A 27,218-nucleotide genomic window follows, 5' to 3' on the forward strand; every position below is an offset into this window, starting at 1 on the left:
GCTAATTTATTAGGATAAATATTAGGCTATTTGGACCTAAGGAGTTAATAAACAGAGCTGTTGGGCATTTCTTTTTTCTTAGAGGCATCGCAAAAAGATCACTGAGCTGCCCAAGGAACTGTGCATGGGGAAAATTTGAGAAGCTTTGGAGTAGATAATGAATAAAGATACAATGAGAATGTGTGTTAAGGCTAAAAAGAAAAGGATTCTGACTCCCGTTCAGGTAGAGGAGACTTTCTGGCTGAGTCGAATGCTAACGATACACAGCAATAATAATCATTAGGTTGGGTCAATACTGAAAAAGGCTGACTTCATTTATTTTATATCAAGATGCCATTTAGTTGGAGTTTAGGCTGATAATGATGTCCAGGCTTATCTGTAAAGCCATTGTAGCTCTCTACATAACATACTTGTTATGAGTACGCCTTGACTTATTAAAATATTACCAAATAATCAGTTAATCCTCTAATCCCTAATCCCAGTTACAAGTACACTCCTGTCTTATTAGGGGAATTAATGGATTGTTTGGAGTCACTTTTATTTCACTTTTCTTGGCACTTTTTCCCCCTCTTGGTCTGTCTACAGAGCCCTGCTTTAATAACTTCATTATCCAGCTCTTCTGAAACCTGTCTGCTGGTTCAGAGGAAATAGCTCTGTGAACAGTGGGAGTAGTTTTTTGAGTTGTCTCATAAAACCATGATATTAACAATCACAAGTAGGACCTCAGCCCAGAACTCTGTGCTTGGTTAGCGCGGGGCTCAGCGAAGGGTTGTTTAGCTTTGGAGTCTGGACTTGGTGCTGTTCCCTGCTGAGAGCCATAAGTTACTGGTAGCTTGTTCTAGGAGAGTAATAAGTATTGTTGTTTAGCAATTGTGTTGTTGAAATTCAGCTCCACTATGTCTGACAGTATTTATCTAAAATACTTTCCCTGGTGCGTGTTCAAGTTCCAGTAAACCGTGTCTTATTGTGCGACCTTTTCATTTTCCAGTGAAAAGGGATCAGCTCGTCAGATAAAAGCTACAAGCCAGAGTACAGGAAAAATGCGTGCTCAGAAAATCCAAGCATGATTGAAAACAAGATGTGTTAAATCAATGCGGTTTATCGCCTGCCTATTCCCGGCAATTGCTGTTCTAAGCTCATTCTGAACACACACTGGATGATAAAAGTACGGTGTCAAGCACTCGCTGGGGTGGGAATGCAAAGAAACATGTTTATCAGACAGGCTGGGTGATTTTACCCCCTTGATAACAGTTATTGTCAAAACTCTTCGGGAAGAAATCTGAAGAACAATTATAGAGAGAATATTATTCTTGTTACATCAGAAGATATGCCAGTCGGGAAGGAAATTATGGATTTCTCCTTAAATGCTAAGAAAGACAGACTGTGTTGGCTTTCGATACTTAAACACCGCCATCCATTACCCAGCGAAAATCATCCTTCTCTTCTAGTTCAAATGAGCGAATCTGGCTTTGAGACCTAATCATAAATGATCCATTTTTTTTTTTTCTTAACTCTAAAGTAGAAAGATTGAAAGGCCAGGAAAAAAAAAATCATGAAGATCTTTAAGCTTCTGTTTGCTTGAGGGATTTAATTTTAGTCTTAAACCTGTATCAAATTTGGAAATCTAAATTAAGGTTCCTGAAAGGCCAGGCCGTTCAGAGCACATCATATGCAGTAACAGGGGCAACTTTTCTCATCAACTTTATTACAATTAGAGAGCAGTACAGTTTTCCCTAATTATTGTACATTCACCTACTTCCCATTTTAGATAGAGTGTAACCCTCCAGGGCAAGGAAGGGGTCTGTTTGTGAAGAGATGCTCTACTTCTGCTCGTGACTTTCTCACCAAGGATCATCTAGAAAATACCTACCGATTGTGATAGGAAGTAAGTGGGTATGATGTAGCTCAGCAGTGTTCCATGTTCTCTTTTCCCCAAAAGACAGATCAACCTCCAAGAGCCCAACTCAAACCTGACAGAAAACAATTTCTTGATCACTTGTGGGGAAAGTTTAAAATACCAGGGTGGCCTCCTCCTCCAGAAGGTCTGTGCTTGCTGATGGTGAGCTTTAAGTCAAGAAGTCGGGTTGAGTGACTCGTTCACCTGCACGAAATCAGGAGTTGGGGCACCAGAGTTCTTCCCCAGGCTGGGTTTCTGTTTCACAGAAACTTAGCAAGAAAGAAGCTATGTGCGAGCAGAATTGATGTACGAGCAGAACTTGTCACTATGTTGCAAACTGGGACTCATCCATATGAAAATACAGTGGCCCTTCTGGATGAGTAAGTGAAGCAGTGAGGCTTTTTTTCTGATTTATATAGCCAGCACTGTCTGTGCCTCAGTTTCTCACCTTAGAATTGGGAGTAGTGATTTTTGACTTCTGTGTGATGGCATCTTGAAGGAATCACTGTGCTAAAGTCTATTAAGCCCTTGATATTACTGGGAAAAGGGTCTTGTATGACCTCAAGGTATGTTTAAAAATGACACCTCAACAACTAATCATTATGGTTGTTAACATCTATTAAAAATCTTCAGAGGTCCTTAGAACTTAGAGAATACATGAGGTTTAGGATGCAAAAGTCTTAAAAATTAGTTGTAACCTGTCAAAGTGTGAGTTAGCGTTGATTTGGTAAAGGATACTTAGGAAGTACACATATCAAAAGATTTGAAATGTGCATACTCTTTTATCCATGAATTTCACCCAAGTGTTGTTCATTAAATCAGTGAAAATCTGGTGTGTGGAGGGGAGGAAGCGTAAGTCCCCATTAACAGGGGATTTGTTAAAGAAATTATGGCCATCTATATAATGCAATATATTATGACTCTTAAAAAGAACGAGGTGGATATAAATATGTATAGAACCTATATCTATATAAAACAGTATTGTGAAAATGTCTGAAAGCATATATACTGATATAAATAATGACTCTATATGAATAGGATTTCTTTTGTATTTTTTTATACGGCAAGAATGTATTTGTTTTAGATGTAGCGAAGTAGTAAAACTGTTTCCATTTTAAAAAACAATACCAAGTCACTCTTAACTCTTTCTTCCTGTTCTTGATTGTTTTGCTTCTGGAAGAGTTATTAGTTCCCCAGTGTACACAGGTTCTTCGCATTCTGGCTGCCAGGCTTCAGCGTCTTCCATCTCTTTCTCCCAAGAGCCGCCGCGCTCCAACATCCTGGGCTCTGCTCCCGGTCCTCTTTCCAGCTCACTTTCTCTCGTCAGTCTGTACCTTGCATGCTCCCCCAGCTCCACTCCTTGCCGTGAACCCACCTAGTCGCTCTGAATGCACCTTCGGTAGAGAGAGGCAGTCATTCCTTCACTAGATCTTTGAATCTCAAAGTTGTTGCCACGCAGCCAGAAGTCTGAAGACTACAAATAAGAAGTCATGGCACCTTCAAATAAATCCAGGTTAGAAATTTTCCTTTGGCTCCTGTGTTGGTAAATTGTGCCTATGTTGGCCTCATTTCTGACACCCTTCTGAGTTCAGGGACAGCTTTCTGCAGTCCAGTGAGCTTCTTCACAAACCTCTCCTGGGCCTCACCGGCTCCTGAGGCCAGGCACCAGGCAGTGAGGCACTTCACATGGGAAGCAGGGCTCCTCTTGCAAGGGGTTTGGTTCTAGGTTTCTTTGGGAATGCATCCCTTCCTCAGAAGAGACGGCCAGAATACCGTCCATGCTCTAGACATCTAGGAAGATAATGAAATAGCCAAGTGGCTGGAAATGCAACCAATTTCTTCATTAACCATATTTCTGGTTCTTGTTTAGCTTTGTGGTTGATTTTTCGGTTTATATATTTTAAAGTCAGTCTTAAAGATAGGTTTGTGAAGATAGCTTGCTGTTTTATTGTTTACCTCTGGTTGTTAATTTAGTGACTGAGGGAATAAATGGGGCCATTATGGAACAAAAAGCCTCGCCTAACACATATGTAATAACTCTCGTGCCCAGAATGGATCTGCCTGGAAGGGAAATGCTCCGCTGTTACTCCTTTAGTTCAAATATAGAGTAGTCACCAGGGAAGCTTGGAGACCCAGGTGCTGGTTTTATCATTGCCTCTGCTATGAGGTTTTATTTATTACTTGGCATAGAGTCTAGATATTTGTTTGGACATTAAATGGCAATAGAATATAAATATTACCTTCCTAATATCTGCATTTCTTTTTATTTCCAGTCAAAATGACATCATGTCACACAACCATTAAAAAAAGGAAATTAAAACCCCAGAAATATGTTAAAGCACTGCAGTGAGTCGCTGAGCTATAAAAGCAGGGGAACTCTGCGCGCTAACATTGGAATGGCACCGACGGCACTTTTCCTGTGCTGTTTGTGAACCCAGCTCACCAGCCCCTCGTTTCCATTGTTTCCAGGAATACGAATTTGAGAAGTTAAGAAGGACGGAGGAGTGATTTCTCTGAAAAGAAACTCTGAAAAGAGAAAAATCAGTTTTCATAACTGAGAATACATCCTTCTTGACTACACGATTTTAATTTGCACATAAATCCCCTTAAAGAGAATTTCCTTATTTGATGTGCTTGTGAAGTGGATGGGGGGGGGGGGGGGACTAAAGGCATGAAAAGGCCACAAACGGCACATATATTTAGTTAGGATTTACTCATTCCCAGATGTTTTGAATGGATTTTGTAATCTTGTCATTAGTATTACTGCATAAAATCGAGTTGTATTATTTTCATCGTTCTTTGCATATAGCATTTCCCGCTGCGTGAACATTTGGACACTGTAAACAATAGTTTTGTATAACCAGAGCTGTTCCGTCCAGACCAGGACCTCAGCTGAAGCCTGAAGACGGGCTCTGCTTAGATTGGTTCTGCCTAGAAAGTTACTGGTTTGCTTTAGGGGGGTCTGAGATTGTGAGATTGGGAAGGTACCCAAAGCCATTGATAAGCACAAGGCCAGATGTAGGGGGTTGTTTTTATTTATTTTTAAGATTTATTTATTTATTTTAGAAAGCGTACACACACAAGCAGGCATACAAGGGCACTGGGAAGGGGGGAAGAGAGAGACAGAGGGAGGGGACATTCAGAGGAAGAGAGCAGACATCTGGCTGAGCACGGAGCCCAGTGTGGGGCTCAATCTCAGGGTCCAGAGATCATGACCTAAGCAGAAATCGAGAGTCAGATGCTTAACTGACTGAGCCACCCAGGTGCCCCTGACTTTTTTTAACCATTTAAGTAACTTTTACTCTTTGAAAAGTAATGACTTTGGGGACACCTGGGTGGCTCAGTGGGTTAAGCCTCTGCCTTTGGCTCAGGTCATGATCTCAGGGTCCTGGGATCAAGCCCCGCATCAGGCGCTCTGCTCAGCACGGAGACTGCTTCCCCATCTCTCTCTCTGCCTGCTTCTCTGCCTACTTGTGATCTCTGTGTCATATAAATAAATAAAATCTTAAAAAAAAGAAAAGAAAAGAAAAGTAATGACTTTGATGTCCCTGACATGTTAACTCCATGCATATATCAGACGCTTTCTACCAACCTCCACTCCCCAGTAACATACCATAGCTCTGAAAGGACTCTTCTACAGTCTCAGCCCCGGTGCACCTGCCTGGAAACTTGCTTTCCTTTGTAGGAATTTGCTCTTGCTTTCTGTGCATTTATAGGAAAGTTCCAGACTTACGGTTGTGGCATATGGACACAGCTCCATAGAGTCCTAGTGAACTTACTCAGCTAACTTGTATCTATCTCCAAGTTTAAACAGGACAGTGGAAAACAACTTGAAGTCAAATGTCTGTGGTCCCTCAATAGTCTGATTGCTCTTAAATCCATGTGTCCTGTGAAGTGTATGTAGTGTGACCCTAGTGAATGCTTCCTACAAAACGGGAACAGAGGTGGGGACCCACCAACTGAACCTTAGGAGGGTAAGAGGGCACACTTCTGAAGGGAGGGAAGCTGCGTTCTGACTCTACAGAGTAGTTCATCCCTCTGCTGGGGTTGGATGACAGACACCTTTCAGGAAGTTTCCTTTCCAGGGTTTTTGGTGTTGTGGCACCAAACAGTTAATTTCTACACATGCCACCTGGACACATGGTTAGCATGGGGACTGATGATTGAATCGATGGAGAATATACTTTCTTGTGAAAGTTTTCAAATGCCTACATTGCTCCCACTCTATTCTGATGATTTTAAAATGGGGCCTTTTTAATTGTGGGATTCCAGATTTTCCTAATGCTCTGAGCGTCCCTTATTCTGCTACTGTCAGTGTCTGGTTTAGGACAACACCTTCCACAGCCCTTTTCCGACACTGTGGATGGGGTGTTTGGAAGCAGAGTCACATAAGGCTATCTCTTCCTTGCATTACTTTTGTAGTTTATAACTTCATCTGCTTTTCCTTTTTCAACCTAAGATGCTCATGCTTCTTTATTTGTAGTTAATTATGCTCAATTAAGTTTTTTTTTTCTTTCTCTACTAGATTCTCGGAATTGTCCCAACTTTTAGGGGGGAAAATTGATTAGTCCCATTTCTACTGGTGCCTCCTGATCCCTGTGCTTGAATACAATGAGGTCACTTTGTTGGAGGATTAACTTTATATTACATTCTTGCAGAGTAGACGTATGTCCCTGAGGTACAACTACCCCCACTGATGAAATAAATATACCATTCTTTATGATTCCTCCTCGTTACCCTCTCTGTTGATTTTCAGAGAGTTTATGAATAGTCACATATTTATACAACTGGCCAAAAGTATACTACTTATTTTTCTTATGGTCTGTAATAACCTATGCAAGGTTATTAAAGGGTATACAGACCCCTTTTAAGGCATAGTTTCTTATGTCATTACTTTATACAAGGAGGTCAAATTCCATCTCAGCAACAATTTCTTGCTTTTAACCTTTTTCTCTGATTATAAAAGTAATATATGCTCATTGTGGAAAGCTCGGAGAATGCACAGCCAAAGAGAAGGAAGAAAAGCACTTCAAGATCCACTTTTTTAGAAATAGCTACTGTTAGGCAGTTTATACACAGACACATTTTTAAATTCTATGTATGTTCAGTTTTTTAAGAGTAACCATGTTGTGGGACACTTGGGTGGCTCAGTTAGTTAAGCATCTGCCTTTGGCTCAGGTCATGATCCCAGGGTCCTGGGATTGAGTCCCGCATCAGGCTGTGGGGCTCCCTGCTCAGTGAGGAGCCTGCTTCTCCTTCTGCCTACCACTCCCACTGCTTGTGCTCTCTCTCCCACTCTGACAAATAAATAAATAAATACAGTCTTTTTTGTTTTTTAAAGTAACCATATTGTACATATGCTCCTGTAATCTGTTTGTTAGCCTAGCAATATTTTAGATGTCAGTAACTGTTTTTTCCCTATGGCATTGCTTTTGAGGACTGATCATATTCCATTCCATGGGTATGCCATGATTTAACCATCCTTCTCCCTAAACATTTAATCTGGTTTCAATTGTTTTGTTTTTTGTTTGTAAGTAACAGTCTTTTTATCAGATGGACCTTCTCACTCAGGAACCCGTTTTTTGTCTTACTATCTGAAATATACCCCCTCCCATAGTATACTTCATAGAGTGGATGCTTGTTTTCCTTTGAATAATGGGCTTAATATATCTAACCCAATTACTCTTTGTGGCAGCAGAATGACTTCTCCTCAGCTCTTTAGCCATTAGGTCCATATGATATTTGAATTGGTTCTTTTAATTGCAGATATTAAGTGTTTGTCATTGTGCTGTGAGTTGGCTGGATGGACAGAGAAACACATCCTCCCCACCCCACTGTACGTCAGACAGTCATTCATTTAACCATGACGGGTTTCTTGACACAGCAGGAATTAATTTATTATGCAAACAACTGTAGGAGCAGGTCAACAATTCAAGTTTAATGGTGGCTTAGATGAAAATAATAAAACCAAGAATTAGAATTTTCAGGATGCTGAATTATGTCTTCAGATATTAAAATGATATATTTAATTGTCTAAAGCTATTTTTATGGTTAAACATCCTTGATGGCAGTTAGTATTATGGGTGGGGGATGGATGTGATATATAACTTAAACCTAGGTGCCCCATTCCTGTCTCTTTCCTGCATTTCTTGAGTAAGTACTGTGGATTTTATGAGTAACAGCTTCCCTGCATAAAGAGTTCTATGGCTTTTTCTCTACACATCTAATTTGAAAAAAGAATTCTTCTCAAGGGTTTAGAAAGTAATTCATAAAATGGGAGGAATAATAAATATTGTGCCTTAACTCATATACTAGTATAGATAGAGAAATTTGGTACACCTGGGTATAATTTTAATTTCCACAAGAGACAGGTTGAAAGTTTACTGTTTGGAAGTGGGGGAAGGGGGAAGAAGATACCTAAATCTCATATTTGCAAAAATGATTACATTGTCTTAAATGAAAATGCTACTCTATTAACAACTTCAATAACCATTGCATTTGGGAAAAAATCTTTTCAATAAAAAGTTACATGAAGTTCACTCCAACTTAAAATATACAAGTGAGGAAAAAGTACTTACTCTGATTTATGTGTCTTTTGGAGGTGTAATTATTGGCTTTTTACTCACCTATGTAAAACAATGTACTTTTGTAAATGGATTTCTGGCCACTTTACACAGCCTTTTTTTTTTTTTTTTTTTTTTTTGCCTTTTTTTTTCGTTACATAAAAAGTAAGCACTGTCAGTCAAGGAATTTTAAGGTTTATTTCCTCTTTAGAAATGATTGATAGCCTTTTAGATTTACAAGTTGACAAGTTAAAGGGTTCTATTGGTATAATTATGTACTAAATTCACAGTCTTTCAATTTAAATGTCCTTTTAAAACCACAAGATTATCATACCTGTATTTTGAAAAGTGGGCCAGTCAGTTTGGGTTGGTATACAAATTGCTTCCATTAGCCTTGGGACCTATTTGAATTTAATACAGTTTTTTAAAGTTAGTAGTAGTATGAATCTTACTTTTAAAATTTAGGTTAATGGAAATGCATTTTAAGTAAAGCATGTGGCAACTTGTTTTCTAATGTATAGCTAAATGTCAGAACTGCAAAGACTGTCTTTTTACTCAGTATGGGAGAAAATATGTGGTTGAAAACGTTCGTTACACTAAAAAAGAAAAGAAGAAAAATACCCACCCACCTACTTACCACTTAAAGGATAAGGGGGACGTGGGTAGAGAACAGATCTGCCATCTTTTCCTGGTCAGATGAGGAAGGCTGAAGATATTTCATATCTCGGGAAGAAATTTTTAAAAATTTCCAGAGTCCACTGCGTATCACACATTTAATTTAAGTCTGCTTTGAAGAGAGTGTGGACAGTATGCATATAATAAGGACCATTGTCTCCAAATATTATTACAGGTTTGCTCTTCTTCTAGTCTCTTGAAGAATTTTCCTTGGAGACCCCGCTGTTTCAAGCTAGTACTCCACAGAGGCCGGTCTTCTTCCTGAAATAATATTAATGTTGGTAAACGTGGCTGTCACTTTAGATGTGAGGGTGTTGTATCAAGGGCATGTTCAACACCTATCACCTTGCAGACTCTATCCAAGGGGAGAATCGGCTTCCCTGCCCAGGGAGATTGCATCTCCCTGCCCCTCACCACATGGTCACAGGCTTCATTGCCATAGAGGGACTGAGATGTACCTGCTGAGGTCTACCAGAGATTTTTCAGTTAAGAAAGTACTTGTCCTCCTGCTGTTTATAATCCAGAGCTACCCTCAGTCAAGCCCTTGAGGATTTTGACCTGAGCTGCTCACCAGTGAATCCTAAAACTTCACATCGAATGCCATTTTACTTTCTATTTTTTGGTTATGTAAGGAATATGGAATTTGGCCAGAAAAACAGAGTTTGGGACCTGCTGTTACTGTTCTTTTGAGCAAATCACTGCCTACCATGGTCAATAGCAGAAGTAGACAGTAGAAATGTTCAGCAGGGGAATTGAGCATCTGATCATCTCATGATCTAATTCAGAAGTGTAAATTAAACTTTGGACTCCTGCTTATTTCCATACCATCAGTGTTGTGGTCTGCTTTATTTCCCGAGATTGTTCTAACCATGTGACTTCTTCATTGCAGCGCTCAACGAACCCACCATCGATTATGGTTTCCAGAGGTTACAGAAGGTCATTCCTCGGCACCCTGGTGACCCTGAGCGTTTACCAAAGGTCAGGATATCTCTTTATCGGGTTATGGTCTCTGGACACATGGGTTTAGGTGATTAGCAGAAAACTTTGCTGTCGATAAAAATTAGTTCATAGACAAACAGCTCAACATTTGTGGGCTTTGTGTGCTTGGTACTACAAGGTAAACAATACCAAAACAATACCAAAAGTGTTATACTGATTTTACCTCCATGATGTTATTTCTTCCTTTCAAAACCCTCTGAGTTTGGTAGGTGTTACCTCCATTTTAGAGAAGAAAATAATCAAGCAAAGAGACATCAAATCATTTGCCCAAGATTACATAGCATGTCAATTGCTAAACTGAGATTCAAACCTATACAGCCTGACTCTGAAGTTCAGGTTATTAATCCCTGCCTCACACCAACTCTCAAGAGGAAAGAGGACACTGCCTTTCTACCTATGTGAGGATTTACACTTATCCCCGGTGCAGCTAGAGCTCAAAAGAAACATATGGCAGATCTTACAACTTGCCAGATAAGACAGAGCCTCTTAACCACCAGACGCATCCTACTTAACTGGAAATACAGTACAAACATGTGAGAAACTAAACAAAAATTCAGGACCGAGTCATATATGCCATGCAGCAATATGTCGTTAGTTGCCAATACAGAAAGTAGGAAGTTCACATGTATTGGCTTCTATTCTGTACCTGTTGGCAGTGTGGGCAGTGTTCCCATCTCTGTACGAGGACTGTGGGCCTTGTGGCAAAGAGATCACCATGCTCAACGAACAACAATGGGAAGTAATGGGCACATTTAAAGTGCAACCAGAGTTCTGCAAGGACTCCCGAGTAGAGAGCAGTTAAATGCTGAAGACATTCAGAGAATTAGTGGAACTGCCATTCACCATTTACTGACAGTAAAATGAAGTTTCATTTACTACCCAAATGAAAACTTCTGTAAATTAAGTGAGTAGATGAGGGTGCTCTCTTGCCAGAGCAGGGCTAGAGACATGTCCTTTCTAGGTCTGTTTCTTCTTGTAAAACACTTAGAAAAATGAAGTAGGCATTCTTCCTAGCGCAGCAGATTTCTTTGGGGTATTCGTCTATCGTCACATGCTCCCTGCACGTCGGGTGCCCTGGGCAGCAAGGCTACCTGTCAGAACAGGCCTTGCCCAGGAGAAGGGTGTCCCCCCAACTGAGGCGCAGATGAGGGAGTCAGGATTCACCCGAGTGATGAGAGGTACAGTGACCAGCAAAAACGGCTCTTCTCTGCCCATACCTGGGGTAGAACCACACAGACTTCAGCCTCAACCTTCAGCTTCTCAGCACAGCCTCCTGCTGTCCCCCTCCGTAAAGCTCACCTCAGAGGAAGAAGTCATATGACGTGTTGGTCTGTTCGCATCCTGGTCTTTGCAGCGGGCCTCCGTCTTACACATAGTTCTCTTCTACCCTGACTTACTCTTGGTGAGCGATTAAATAATCTAATGGTAATAGTGAACCACAGTCTCTTCTAGAGTGAAGATGTGCCTTGGAGAGATTGACTTTTAAGTTCCTCCATCAAGCAAGAACCTAGCTCCCATGCATTCCCTGTGGGACTGTAATTGGTCATTTTATAGCACAGTGATGTGAATGATGTTAGGTCCACCCACCGGTCAGTGCCTTAGGTGTCTCAGTGGCGGAAAGAAGGCATGGCCACAATGCCAGATTTTTTCAATTTTTTTCCACATGGGGACAGTCTTCATGTTACATTTGGCATTTTGATGTCTCTAGAATCTGCTAAAGGGACTGGAGAGTCAGATTGGCAGGGGTGGGACTCGGGCCAGGGACACTTATTAGCTATGCAGCTGGGATCAGAATTTGTTGTTGTTCTTGTTTCTCCAAAATTCGTTACCTCTCCGTGCCTCAGTTTCCTTCTCTACCAAATGGAGATGGGACTATCTTCTACCTCTTCCGATTGCTGTTTTAACCGCTTACTGAGCACGCAACAAAGGGTAGCTACGATTCTTTGCCAGTGAGTGAGAATGGCATTCTTGCTTCTGAGGTCTCTGCCATCCAGTCTCTGCCGAGCAGGACGTCTAACCCTGGCGAGCAGTTGCACGGGTGATTTATCTTCTGTACCTCAGTTTCTTCATCTAAAAAGTAGTGACAATAACTGTGCTGACTTCACGGGGAACATGTAAGGATACAGAGGTTATCCTGCGGGTGCCCTCTGACACAGCTCCCTGGCTCACCGTTGCCTCTCAGTAAATATTGATAGAAAAATAGAAGATAATTCTGGTTTAAAGACTGAGGTCTCAAGAAGTCAGGAAGTACTTGTCTTATTCCTAAAGAAGAGAAAGAGGCACATAGGACTGAGTTTTGTGTACTTCTAAAAGACCTGTTTCCAGTCCCACATCCCGTTCAGCTCTGTTGAGGGAACAGCCCGGGCACGTGTCATTTTGTCCCCGGTGGCCTCATGGTGGAATTCCTAGCCCTCTTTTCCTGGGTTTGGGAGGAGTCATCAGCACACAATAGATTTGTGTGTTAAGGAAACACTCCGCAGCCTGCATCGAGCCACTGAGCTGTGCAAGGGCTCTGGCAGGAGCCCACCCCAGGAAGCTCTCCCGTGACTCACATCACAAGGGCTGTCCTCCTGGCTCCGAACGTTAAGGTGGAGTGAGAGTTCAAGATCAGGGTCAGGAAGCAGCGGATGGAGCCAGCTCGAGGTATTCCTGTGCCCTTGAGAGATTTACACTCCTGCTGTCCATTGTTAGGGGGATTAAACATGGGCTCCGCCTTTCTTAGAATCATGGTCAGTGTTTGTCAGACAGGAGTGTTTCAGTGAGCCCTGGACCACACACCTTAAAAAACAAACTGCACTTTATTAAACCCATGTGTTTGTGAATAGACAAAGCTAGATTCATACAACCACCCACATATTCTGTCAAATGAAACTGCTCCAAAGACCAAGCAGACAGCTTTCCATAATAATATGCCTTTGTATACTGGCTTGTGCTTTTTCAAAGAACTTGTACATGCTTTGTTTTAGTGGAGCCCGTCTTCGGAGAGAAGTCGGGAGAGCAGACATCTTCCCACTTACCAAATGAGGAAACAGGAGTGAGCTGAATCCTTCTTCGTAAATCATTTTGTCCCCGAAGGTCACCATTAGTGACAGTGGCCGTATGCACAAATTTCAAATACTGTAATTATCCGAAGCCCAGGTGTTTTTTGGTTTCCTTTTTCTGATACACAGGGAGAAGGGCGGGCTGAGATTTTAAAGGGAAGCATTCTGTTCTGTCTCATACAAACTTGCCTGCCTCTCTGGATCCTGGCGGGAGGGAGAGGAACATGTGACTGACTTTGGGGTGAAGGCTGACTCTGCGGGTAGTGTGGAGGTGAGGGGGTGGGGGCTGCGGTCAGTCAGAGACTGCGAGACGCTAGCATGCACGATGTCATCCAGAAACACTGAGCCAAGAATTTTCACTGTTTGGAAGGCCAGAGGTGTCTCCATCCCCTTCCGGTTTATTGAAAGTTTTCCTCAGCGAGCATGAGCACAAAGGCAGGGAGAGGGGACCCTGCCACCAGCCCAGGGAGCAGGTAAGGTTACTTAGTGCGTCTCCTGGGGCCAGCCCTGCTTTGTCAAGGTGTTCAAAGAGTACAGAGGCCCAGAGAGTGAGCTCTCCACTCGGACGTGGAGTATGAAAACCAGATCCACCGCGCTGTGCGGTGGCGCAAGCCTCTCCAGCCCCTGCTCCTCCTCCTCCCTGCTGTGGCCCCGACAGGTTGCTGTTGGGCCTTAGTGAGAGAATTTCTGCAAGGGGCCCCCTCTGGCATCTAGCATGACTTTAGCACATGGAGGCTCCAGTCCCTGCAATGTGGGTCCTCCCCATTCCACGGGAGTCCAAGTTCCAGAGGGCCAGCGGCTTGCGGAGGCCACACAGCTAGCCGGAGGGAGACCGAAGATGTGAATCCTTGGGCCTGAGCACCTCACAGTTACCACTGCGTCCTATTCCCACTCTGCCTTCAGATCTGGAAAGCCAGATAATTCTTTCTTGAGGTGACTGGCTCCTCTCCCTGTCCCTCGCCTGTTACCTCACCCCTATCCTACTGGAACTCTTGCTAGCTTTCTCTCATTCCCCCACGGAGAGGGGCTGGCGTGGGGACCTCCATAGGGCCAACGGTTTTTCCTGCGAGAGCCAGTCCCTCTTTTAGAGAAAATAAAGCCGTCTGAGAAAAGTAACAAAGGCGGCATTTGTGTATTTTGCTTTATGGAGCTGAAAATATCTGGTAAATTGATCCAGTGGGAGTAATAAATACACATTACTTTATCTTGTTCTTCCTGTCCTATACCCCTGAGCCTTGATAGAACAACACCACTTAATAGACTTAAAAAAGAGTAATTACACTCATTGGGTGTGTGATTTTTCAGCCCTCCCAGCCCTGCCTGACCTTCTAATTTAGCTCACCGTGTCTAACTAATGCATTTATATTCATCTTTTATGAAGCATGTATAGTATAGAATTGACTTTAGAGCCTTTTTCAAGCTGTCTTCCCAGGTCTCCAATCTGGTTAGTAGGAAGGAGAGGAGGAGCTATCCATCTCTATGTGTTCACATATACAGATAACGCATACACATGGCTCACGGCATTTTTTTTTATCCTTTATGAAACATAATAAAAAGTATTTATTACATTTTTACTTTAAAGCTTTTATACATTCTAGCATTATTTACAGCTAAACATGCAGGCAAAAGATGCGAGTGTTTTTAAAATGATTACTGTTAATGTTTCTGCTTGTCAGAAGTGCTTAAATTTTCCTGCACTTTGTCTAAAAACTTAGTTCTGTTGCCTTTTAAGAACAACACATTTAAAAGATCTTGCAAGTCAGATTTGCAAACACTGCTGACAGTTTGTGATGAATGATATTGCAAAATTTGCAAGATGTTTGTCATTTCGCACAGCCGACATATTAAGGAGTGGATGAAGAAACGCAAACCCCTGTGGAAAACAACCATCCCAAACAAACACCAAAACAAACCTCAAGCAAACCTTGAACCCAGAGAGCGCACACACCAGAATCTCTCACCCCGGTTTTCCCTCCCAACTTCCCACTCAGCCAGTGGAACCCAATTGTTCTCAGTGCATTTTCTCTCACCATATGGTCTCCTCATTACCATACACTAAGAGTCCATATGGGAAACTTGTGAAATGAACTGTATTCATTTTAACTGCCAGATGAGCAGCCTTTTGCTTTGCAAGCTTAGCTTAAGTCATCTGCTGTCTTCACGTTGTTATGGCAACACGGTACCAATAAAAAATTCTAATCTACTGTAAGTGATCACAGTATTTTAAGTGCTTGCCTCTAACTGCCCTCAAAGGGGAGGAGGGAAGAAGGGCTGTATTCTTCCAAGGAGCAAAGGGCTGCTCTCCATTCCAGCAGGTGTCAGGAAAGAAGCTGGTGAGTGGGAGAGAGGTGTCGGGGTGGCTGGGTAGCCGACCTGGGTCGGAAGGTGTGTGGATTGCAGAGGGACGGATGAAGTGAGGAAGCACTAAAGGCCCTCCGGGAAGGTCTAGGGAAAAAACAAAAACAAAAACAAAAATAAACATTGAATGTCAAAAACCATAGTTCTTCCAGGAGACGCGTTATCCTCGGCTGGTGCGGTGCAGCCTGACACAGATAAGACTTGGGCTTCTGGACTACATAGGCAGCCAATCCTTTATGGTCCCTTCTCCTTCATTGGCATGCGGAAAAATCTCAGCCTCCATGAGCCTGCTCTTCCTGTACGTGGGAATTAGTCATTTCCAACACCATGCTAATTAAGAGTACCTTAAAGTAATGGAAGTAGGCAGCAACATCCTTAAATATAAATCATTTTCACCTCCGCGGGCCACATGATATGTTGCATCTCTGTCGCTCTATCTGTATTGAAAGTGAATGTTTATAGTCTCAGTTCATCAGTTCACATTAGCCTCATGCTGAATATTTAAACACAGAACAATTTGAACACACCATGAAGGAAGACAGTGACTGCACTTTCATTTGGAACAGCAAGGGCTCATCTAATAATAATTTAGTAAATCAGCCATTTAGTGGCTCGGTTGTGCACTGCATTGTGCCAAATATTATTCAGTTCAACTGTACACTCGCAGAATGGAAATTCAGACTCCACTCACAGGCACTGTTTTTGCTCAATGGAGAGACGAGACCCAAAATCACCCTCCCTAAAGAGCGTTCGTGTTTAGCGATTTATCATAAATACAGAGCTGGGGCAAAATAAAACTAGAGTCGGCTGTATACAATGTATTCTAATTATGCTTTTATTGTTTTAGTCTTTATGCAAAGACTATCAGTGATTCAAAACCTGCAGTTGCCTTGATGAAAATACAAATAAGAAATCTTTGCATAACCACATCGTCTGTTAGCAGAAAGGGGGATAAGTAAGGGTTTCAGGAAAGAGCAAAGAAGAACCTGTCATCTGTAACTTCCACGCTGTGACACTGGCCACCCTCTCACCTTGGTCATTCATTTATGTTTGTCATTTGAGGAAACTCTATTAGCATTTTACCCAGGAACCAAAATGACTCGACGCAGACAAAAATACAGAAACAAAAGCAAAGCATATGGTGTATTTAACTCTTGGAAAACACACACTTGAGTTTGAGGACAAGAAACATTTTTGTCTCTGCATTCTCTTGTCAAAGCACAAATTATGGAATGCAGCCCCCTTTCCTCCTCTCTCCCCTGTGTTTGCCAGAAACCTCACAAGCAAATTCTACAACCTGTTTTGATAATATGCTCAAGTTAGAGGCTTGGTGGCCCCTCAACTTATGCCTCTTGCTTTGGGGGAGCTTAGCCTTGTCCTGTACGCCCCCCGAGACTGAATATAGAACCCTTGGGGGGCCGGGTTTAGGAGTATGCATTTCTGGAGGGAGACAGATCGTAGTTTCATTTAAAAAGCCCATGATCCTCACAAGAGCTGTAATTTTCCCTTCGACTTGTTTTTTGGTACGTTATTCCACTCGTCATTATTGCATTGGGCCCATTTCAGAGATGAGGACACTGAGGCCCAGAGAGGCCAAGTAATCTGCTCAAGCTTATGGAACTGGTAAATGCAGGTTTTCTATGTCACCTGCCTTCCTCCCTGGTAGTCCGTTCAGAAGCTAACAGTGCACATTGACTCTAAGAATGCAGATCATTTGCAGAAGTTCTCTGGGGAACAAGCGATGGTTATCAGTATTAGTGTTGGCTACAGCTCAGTTAAGCACGGACTATACATCTGCTGAGCCAGGTGTGAGTATAAACCCAGCTTTACAGATGGGGAAACCGAGGCAGGCATTCACACCGCTGGCCGGTACCAGAGCACGGATTTGAGCCAACTATGCTGAGCCCCAGAGCTAGTATCCCTAAGCACTGCGTTCTAGAACTAAGAAAAAGGAATTTTAAGAGAAAAGGTGATTTTGCTTTCCAATCCTAAAAACATCCTCAAGCTTGTCCAGGACTGGGGTGGGGGTGGGAGGTGGAGGAAGAGGGAAATGGTAGCATGGACTGAACTTAGCTCAGAAAGGGCTGAGCCAAGCAAACGTGGCAGCTGGCAGTGTGAATTAGACACATGCACATACGGACACTGGAGATCATTCTTTTTCTCTTTAGCAGCAGAGTCATTGTCGTTGGGACCTGTAATAGCAGTTAGCCTGTAGCTGAATTCTGGAAACTCTTCCGAGTTCGTTTTTAGCTCTGAGCTCTTGAGGAGGAGGATCACGTTGACCCTACTTCACATTACACCCTGTGGGCAGGGGCATTGAATATGATTACTCCTCAGTTCAGGGAGAATTCACAGGAGGAACAAGGGGCTAACTCCTGTGTCCCTCCCCACCATCCAAAACCTTCCTCTTAGACCGAAGCCCTTAGAAACAGACACTAGGAGGGAGGTCTTCAACCTTGCTCACTATTTCCAGCCTTGAGTTACACTTCAATTAAACATCAGAGTAATCAGAACAGCCCCGGCAGTCTCAAGGCAGTGGATTTTAATTGCAGTTATACTCAGGACCATCTGTAAAGCCCTGGGAATTTACAGATATCATTCGTCTGGAGGTGCATATAATAGCTGATGATGTTCGACAGTTTAAGAACCAAAGCAAACTCTGTTTTTGCCTCCCTTGGATATCCTTGAAGTACAACAGGGCTCCAGCATGCACATATCACTTACTCAAGTTTAACGATACGTACTTGTCCAGAAATACAAATATACACGTACATTTGTGTACACACACCCCAAACGCATAGACACAGAAGTACGGATACATAGGTACGGCAATAAATTTCTCTGTTTACTCAGTGGTCCTTCTACTTTCCAACTAGACATTTATTCTGCTTTGCCCCAGGGAAAGGGAATCCACAACCCAAAGACAAAGAGAAACAGAAGTAGTTAATTTTCGGCCTTTGTGTTTCTAAGAGCCCAGACCTTGGGCGACTTTAAAGATTTTCAAGGGTAATTTTGACTCTAGGCAGTTTTTGTTTCATGTGCTGACTTTACAACCTACCCCTGAAAAAGGCACCTCTGTCCCTAGCCTTCTCTTTAAGCAGAGACTTTTATCCTGATCAGAAAGTCGATTTCCAAGGCCACTCAGCAGGACCTAACCCAGAGCGTCGGTCTTAAACCAGTACAATGAATTGGAATAAGAAGAGCCGGCCAGAGGTTACCGAGTTCAGCTCTGTACCTCCAAGCAGGTCATATTCACAAGGGTGCAGACACCATCTTTCACTGTATTTGTGGCGGGAAGCACCCCAGGCTCCCATTCACCAATTACCATGACACCATTTAGAAGAGAATGCCAGGAGACCAAAAAGAGGGGGGAAAGCCATTGTCATAACTCTTCGCAGAAATACCTGGTTTCACAATTTATACTTAACTGCTGACACTTGAAAAGTCGAACATTTTGGTAAAATGAATCAAGCTGTAATGTTTCTTTTATGAGATCCCCTTGTAGGAAAGGGAGGGTTGGCACCTTGTGGAGACCAAGCTTAGTTATCCATCATAGCAGTCAGCTGTCCGAGCCGGCTTCTCAGAGGTCATGCGATCGAACCGACAGCTCTTAAAACTATATTATTGCTTACGGAACAGGAATTGGGGCACCAGATAAAAATTACCTGGTCTAATAGGCAGCGAACAATTTTCACTCAATAAAATTAGAAGCCAAATCATTCATTTCATAACACTCTGGCTAATTTATTTGTTGACCTTTTATTATCCATAGCTCTTCAGTGGTATTAACTGCAACTCAGACAAAATCTCTTGTTCATTTCACTTCCATTGATTTTTTTTTTTTTCCATTGAGGCAGTAACGGCTGCTTGAAAACAGCCTTTTTCTTTCCACTGTAAAAGTCAATCATGTAAGTTAGTATGTCTTACGTTGATATAGCTGCCTTAGCTTACAACCTACTTTAATTTCATGTGATTCAGAAGTCTTCTATGCCATGTTTGTAACAAAGGCACAGCTCTCTGACGTGCCTCTGGCCACGTGGCATGATAGTGCGTAGTGATATGTTTGCGTAGGAAGAGGGCTCTCATCTAATCTGGAGAACACCGACTTTAAAATTAGAGAAGGTGCTGATGACCACCCACATTTTCTTTAGACTGAACAAGAATGCCTTCGATGCCTTTTGTACTAAGAGCAGTAGAATCTTTCAGATTACTGAATTCCTTTGTTCTGAAAATTTCTGCAAATTTTAATTGTGGCTCGACTTTTATTTTTCTTTAAAGACTGTGGGCAATAGTATGTGCTAGAGCGTTCTGTAAGCTTCAGTTGAAATTTCTTATATAATAAAATACTATGAAGTCTTTAGGATGCAGGGTTGTAAAATATAATTGTTCCACATTTGGCATTTTATGCCTCCCTAGAAATAACCACTTGCTACCTACACCTCATCTATGCTCCTCCTTTCCATTTCAATTTACTCTAAAGTGGTCTTTAGCCATAATGAGAATGCCCCTTTCAACAGAAACATGTTTAATTATATCTATGCTAAATGTAAGTGACTCTTCTCAGTCATAGGGCTTCTGAGTAAAGAGCGCTTAAAGAGTGACACGAAAGGTTTCTAATGATCTGCGGTCAGCTCTCTTTTGAGTTCCTATTACCAGAAAAATGAAAAATTTGAGGAATGTCTCAGAGGATTGGAAACTAAACAGTCCTCAAGTATTATTTGGGTTTGTTTTACTCCTTCCCTCCCTGCCCTCATGATATGATTTTTTAGAATGCAAAGTCTGCCATTGTGGAATTTTCCATTAGGCTGAATAAACACCAAAGACATTGGGATAGAAAAGTACCCTGCTCAGAAATCACCTCTCAGTACAACTAGTATTTATCGTTTTGTACATCACTCTCTGCAGGGAATGGGCTACAAGGAACTTCCAATCAGTTTTTCAGCTTGCAGGCGTTCCGATCAGCCGTGTCACCCAGACTTTCAGAAGGAAGCAGGGAAAGAGCTAGAACTTAGAGGCTAGTGAGCTGGGTATACTCTGCCAAATCTGGACCCTTTGGTAAACTCTGGAATGAGGAGGCAAATGAAATGAATGCTGATGCCATTGACAGATGTTTATCGTCTCTAACCCTAGAGTGATCCTGCCACCCTACTCCATTTTATGTTGCTGGTATTTGGGGCCGTTATATCTTGGATCTCCTGATAAAGCAAAGCATATTGACAATAAATGGGCATCAGGCAAATGTGTAGGGACAGAAAGGTATTGTGCTTCTTTCTCAGGAATCGCCCAAGTCAACCTGACTTTGTAATTTAGCTTCTGTTTTCTTCTATGTCCTGCAAAACATTTCCCGCTCGAGGGAGCAAAAAGCCAAGTACAAATTGTCCTCCCAAACTGCTGAAGTATCCCTGGGCCTTAATATTATAGGGGTCTCCAGAGTCTTCAAAATCTGATTCAGAAATTTGGAAATTAATATTGTGTTGGTAAAGGAGTATTCCACTGGCTTTATGAGTTGGTATATGTGCTGTGAATGAAGGAAAGTTCAGGCCATCTCCCCTGCTCATCGGGGTTTGAATTACTTGGAACACTGAATTAGGTTTATAAACAGACGCCGTATTGGACCATTAGACAAACGTCCATTTCACCCTAGAAGATTAGATGTGGCCAGTGAATATGAGCTTATTGTCTGTACATCTGAGGGCAGACATTGGGGAGAAGATTCACATAGCAGCGGAATAATTCCCAGAGTTTTCACCGTCATGAACCCCAAAGAAAGACTAACTAGCCGTATCTGCATATCAGACACGATATGCCTGGTTCTCAAGACTGTGCAAATACCTAAGTATTTCTAAGGGTCTAAGAGTACAGTTAATAAAAGGCTGATGTGCATCAAGACCAACCTCACCATGTTGTTAGCAGCCTATAACTTGAGATAATGTCTGTACCCAACATGATTCATTATATTAATCACAAAATTAAAATGTAAGCACAAGCCAGCAGGAGTAAAAGAGCAAATTCATAAAAGAAAAAAAAGTGGCATGAAAAACCCCCACAGTGATCAAGACTTGACCTTGGGGAATTTATATATTGGATTAAAAGGTCTGGAGCCAAATTTAAGTCTTCTGCTTTTATAAACCAGGCCAAATATATGCCTTTGTCATTTCATCATATAAATCAAGCTAGTATTTTTAAAAATCAGAAACTATCTCAGAATAAACTTTTCAACAAGGATTTCTCAAGGCCCATGGTCTACTGGACATTATGCTAGGGGCTTAGGGAAGGCGATCAGATACTCATGGCCTCAAAGGGCCTACAGTCTAGTGGTGGAGAGTGAAGACTAACACAGTTAAAATCAGAGGAAAATGAGCCCACAGCATCAACTGTTGTGCTGTGCTAGAGGGAACAGTCAGCACCATTTCTCAGAGGAATGAGAGAGATTAGAAGCTGGGTGAGGGTAGAATTCCTTCTGATGGAAGAGCATAATTCTCCAGAGTAAAGGCTGTGATACCTAGCACCCGAGACTAAATCCCTGCTCAGCCAGTCGTCAGCTGTGTGGACGCAAGGAAAGTTGACCCTCCTTTCTGAGTCTTGGTTTCCTCCTCTGCCACATGGTGGTATAAACAGCCCCTTAACAGGCTCTCTGTGAAGACTGGATGGCTTCATGTTCCACTTTCAATAAACAACAATTATTTTTATCATTAATCAAACCACCAACACCACCTTCATTCTCAGGCTTTGGAGGATGAGGCGGCATTGTGAATGGGCACGGGTTGAAGTCAGCATTCCAAATAAAGAAAAGGTGAAAGGAGAGAAGGTCTGGAGATGGGAAAGAGCCAACATTTTGCTTCTAGGCTAGGGACGACTAGCTAGACCAGAAGAGAGAGCAGTTCTTCAGATGTGTAGGGAGAGGAGACTGGATAAAGACGGTAGGACCGGATGATAGGGAGAATCTTTTGTAACCCCAGAGAACCCTGTACCTTAATTCTGGGAGGATACTCTTCCTTGGAAAGTGCTAGAGAGCAATGTTGTTTTGTTGACTATAGGGGCAACAGGAAGCTCAAAAATTATTTACCAATTGATGGAGTTGCAACATAGGAAGTAAAGATGAATCTTCCTTCTGAATTTGTAGTCCATTCAGCATCTTTATTATAAAGGCTCTGAAGCATAAGTAAAAACCCATAACAATTATGCTTTAACTGTTTGTCAGAGTTGGGTTTCCCCAGTGTTTCTGTAGACTCTCAATAGTTTATCCCCTTTTTTCTTTGCAGAACCCCATTCACATTATCATAAACTAGTGGTCATAATAGGACAGGGGAAACCAGTTTTTAACTGTGAGAGAAAATAGATCAGTGAAAGTTGTTGTTTTTAAGGAATAAACATTTTTTGTTTCTTTAAGAGAGGAGATCCAAGGCCATGAAAAGAAAAATAGTCTGAATAAGGATGTAGATTGGAAAACAAGCATTAGCTCTATAAGGAGACTCTGGGGCTTTTCAATATTTAGGATAGTAGTATTTGTCTTCTTTATTCCCTACTGGGATTTTTTTTTTAATCCAAGGATAGGATTAATTATCTTAGAAGAATCTAATCTCTACCTTCATCTTTTAAACTGCAAGCTGGGAGATGTTTTAAACATTATGAAAAGAAGAGAAAATCTCTCCTGACAAATAAATGCCTTGAAAAATTAGATATTAGTACTAGTCAAGTGCTCTTTCTTTTCAGAAATATTAAAATTGCACATTAGAATGGAAGGATCCTTATACTATACTCCCTCCTAATGCCACAAAAAATAAGACTTTAGGAACAATTTCAGAGACAAAAGATTATATGAAACATCCAGTTCTTCCCCTTATGGGAAATTTCTTTCTTTCTTTTTTTTTTTTTTTTTAACATCTCAGGCTCAATCATTTCCTAATGTGAAATTACAGATTTTTCAAATTACCATATAAAACTGCGAAAAAATTACACTTGTGACCACAGAAGAGATAGCATACACTATCAATTTGATTTTAAAAGGCATACATCTTTTATACTACCTGTCATTTTTATAATGCCTTTTACAAATTTAATCAATACATTTTAACATTCTATATACTTTAAGTGCAATATACAATAAATATTCAAGTTTCATCTTAAACATGCTTTAGCCTTTAAATTGTTAAAACTGCAGTGCCCTTTCAATCTACTTACATAATGTCATAAAATATACATTTCAAGGTAAATGAAGTCAGCTACTTCAATTTAGTCCCTCAAACTGGTAGTAAATGAGAGGTTAACACTATGGTGCCAAACCCATTATTGAGTAAATTTAGCACCTTGGACAGCTCTGTAAAATCTTTATTGCTTTCCTGACCTGCTCGTCATGTTCTGTCTGTGTGTTCAGTGGCTCTCAGCTCTGATTGAAAGGCAATATATTAGATCCCCAACACAAACACGCTTGGGGGCTAGTTCACTGGGAGCGTAATGACATGGAGGTGAGAGCAATTTTCTGGTCACCAAAATCCAAGCACCTTGCAGGTCCATTGCACTAACTCATAGAGGACCCAGAAATTTCCTTTCTTCTTCCTATTTGCAGAAATAGCTAATAGAAGCTGAATCACACTGGCAAAGCTGAACCAAATGTGGGCTATTCCTTAAATCCTTATGTTGATTCTTCAGCAAAGGACATTTTAGTATGGGCAAGGTACCATTTAAGGAAATCACTTTCAGGACAAAAGTCCAGATTCACTCTCCATAAGACCACTGGTCTGAAATGATGTTGGGTTAATGACTCTCCTATGGCCATGTGCCTAGTGGGAAAGTGTGACCCAGCTCCTTGGGTAGAAGAAGGATGTAACTTTATGAAGCAGGACTCACATGTTTCATTTTCAAAGGATTAAAGGGTGATTAGAGCTCTCAGTATTGCATAAGCAGAAAAAGAAGCGGTTGGATTGTGTCATTGGAAAACTTTGTCATCAAAAATATATGAGAGTAAAATGTATAGCATACACAAACAGTTGGAACTTTTTCAGGTTTATGAAAATTTCAAAGTTCTTAGAGTTTATTTTGAATTTCCCTCCTCCCTGGTTCTGTTTAATTAATTAAAATAAGCACTGTGCAGAGTCCTCGGTGATAGTATTCCAAGACTGAAATTCACAAGTGCCGTTTCCGACTGCACCTCATCTTGCTTGTGACAAACAGGAGACTTGGTTTTTTTTGTTGTTTTTTTTTTTCCTAAAATGAAAAGAAAGAAAAATACCTTCACTGCCAAACCCAAACACTGGTATAAATATTTATTTGGAGAAATAAATGAATGTAGACACAGAGAAGTCAAATCTTAGTAAATAAACTAACTTGATCCTATTTTGTTTTAATCTTTCCTAAGAGCCAGAAAAAGCCATGAGGTTTTAGTGAAAGCAGCACAAGCCGAATTTGATATGGGGATAGGGTTTAGTGTGGCCATACTGTAGTAAATTATTAACTGCTGTGGTCAGACAATACTGCGAACAAAAAGTGGTAAATTATCTTGTAGCTTGCATTAAAAAAATAAAGAAATTATTTCAGATGTATTGATTCAAACTCCACTGATTATATAATGCTTTTGACTCCTTACATGAAAAATAACTGAACTGTTTTATAAATGGGGTCTAGCAACTTAAGGCAAGCATAAGTGTTTATTGAGAAGAGAAAACCCCTCTATCTCATTTTTGAATTTAGGACATTATATATGTCATAGGTAGATACTGCAGTATGACAACTATTTTATCTTATACAAAATTTAAAATTGAAAAATGCTAATATGTATCTAAAAGCTTGTCATTTCAAGAGTTGTTCGAGGATTTTTGAAGAGGCTATGGTGACAGCAAAATGAATGTAATTATATCCCTATTTTATGATCAGTGTCTACAGTATATGAAAATTGAACTCCGTTGCTTCTCCATGTGGAAATCTACTGTGTAAAATATTTAAATTTAAACTTCTTTTTGAAACTTTACTCATGCTCCCCCCCAAAAAAAATGTAAATATAACTTCTTACAAACCCCCTCTGGTCATCAGGCTGAACCTTTAGGTTTGCTTCTCTGATAAGCCTCCATTTCACAAGCTTAACTTTCCTCTTCATCTTCCAGTAGAAATTAATCTGCAGGAAGGGCAGAACAAAGAGGGAGCGACTTCTTTGGGTTGAAGACAAAAATTACCATCATACACACTTTTGTAGAGTGGGCTGTTTATTAGAAATAAGCATGCAGGCTAAATATGAAAGCCTACCTCGATGAAAAGAAGGAGTTTTTCTTCTGGAATGAAAAGCAGAGCGTATGTCTAGGATAAGAGTGAATGAACAAATGGGGAAAATGACAAACAATCCTGAAATAGCAAAGGATTGTTATCAAAGAAACAGAGTCTGCCAGTCGTGAAAAGTGGTGCAGAGGGAGCTTCCGGCGGCAGGAGACTCCTTTTGTAAGGGCCTCTGACCAACGGCGCATTGCCTCAGAAATGTGGGTTTACTCCATCACTCCCTTATATCCTGGCTCTGCCACACAAGGGAGATAAACAAAAGAAGTTTAATGCTACATGCTTCTAGTAGCCAAAGATTGATTGGAAATCCCTCGAAAATGACCCGTCTGATAAGGTCATGGTTCCTGGAATAAGCAATTAAGTACTAAATAAACACATCTTAGGGATTCATAACATGCACTGAATGACATCGATTGTAGTAATCTAGTAAATGACCTCGCAATTGTATTCAGCAATAAGCGTATGAGTGCTTTATCGTGCCCATGGCAGACTATCGAGTGATGTATTTTATCTTGCAGTACCAATGATGCTCACCTTTTGACTCAATTAAGTGTGTGTGTGAACAGGGATAAATTGGTGATTTAACACCATTCTGGGGTTCCCTGAGCTAACTGCCTTGAAAGCAGTGTATTTGCCAAGTATGGCCAGAGGGAGCCGGAGCGCGATCTTGTGAAAAGGGAACAACTGGCCGTCACTGGGAAGATTGCCTCTGCTTGTCTCTTGACAGGAAGTCATCCTCAAAAGGGCTGCGGATCTGGTGGAGGCGCTCTACGGAATGCCACACAACAACCAGGTGAGTGGCCCGGGGCCTCGGACCTGCCTGGGCCTTCACGTTCCGTGGAGGAGCGCAGAGTCCTCAGTGTGTTGAGGAAGGGCCAAGAAGATGAAAGCCACTTGCATGAGTTCAGGGCCATCCTGACGTAACGCGTCAGGCTAATCAGTGCTTCTCTCCTGTTTTGTACTTCTTTTATGGCCTTTTCTGTGGAATCATTTTCCTCAGGAGAAAAGGTACTCCATTTAAAGTGAATCTTCCGCGGGAGCATGCTTCATAATTGAGGAAGAGAGTTACTGATGTTTTATTTTATTCCTCTCAGGTTTTCAAGCAAATTTAGGAGGAAAGGGGGGGGGGTTAATTTCTTCTCCTAAAACGCATAATAAGACCTGAATATAATTGTCTGCTTCTATTCACGGAGCGAGTCCCCATATAGGATTCACATTGCTCTGGAAACGAGGAGTCTGAGCAATCATTCACTCTTTCTTTTGTGTCCCTTGAATCAGTGTCCAGGGGACAGAGTTCCATGAACAGTCAGGGACACAAGGAGTCATCTACAACCCGGCCTTAACTTTAACAGGGAGAGGAAAAGCTGCCTCTGCATGTGTGTGTGTGTGTGTGTGTGTGTGACGGGGGCAGGGGGTTCCTGT

General features: G+C 41.5%; 1 protein-coding gene across 4 annotated transcripts in view; it reads left to right on the top strand.

Annotated features, from left to right (window-relative positions):
* The window catches only part of EBF1 (EBF transcription factor 1), a 386,396-nt gene that overhangs the window by 342,257 nt on the left and 16,921 nt on the right, over nucleotides 1–27,218 (top strand). For all 4 annotated transcript variants that reach the window (XM_004737712.2, XM_004737713.2, XM_004737714.2 and 1 more), the window contains exons 11-12: nucleotides 10,025–10,113; nucleotides 26,524–26,589. In XM_004737712.2, the coding sequence (XP_004737769.1) occupies nucleotides 10,025–10,113; nucleotides 26,524–26,589 (155 nt within the window). The remainder of the gene's footprint in view (nucleotides 1–10,024; nucleotides 10,114–26,523; nucleotides 26,590–27,218) is intronic.

The sequence above is a fragment of the Mustela putorius genome, unplaced genomic scaffold (assembly GCF_011764305.1).
Source record: "Mustela putorius furo isolate JIRA1106 unplaced genomic scaffold, ASM1176430v1.1 tig00000145_pilon_pilon_pilon, whole genome shotgun sequence".
Classification (NCBI taxonomy): domain Eukaryota; kingdom Metazoa; phylum Chordata; class Mammalia; order Carnivora; family Mustelidae; genus Mustela; species Mustela putorius.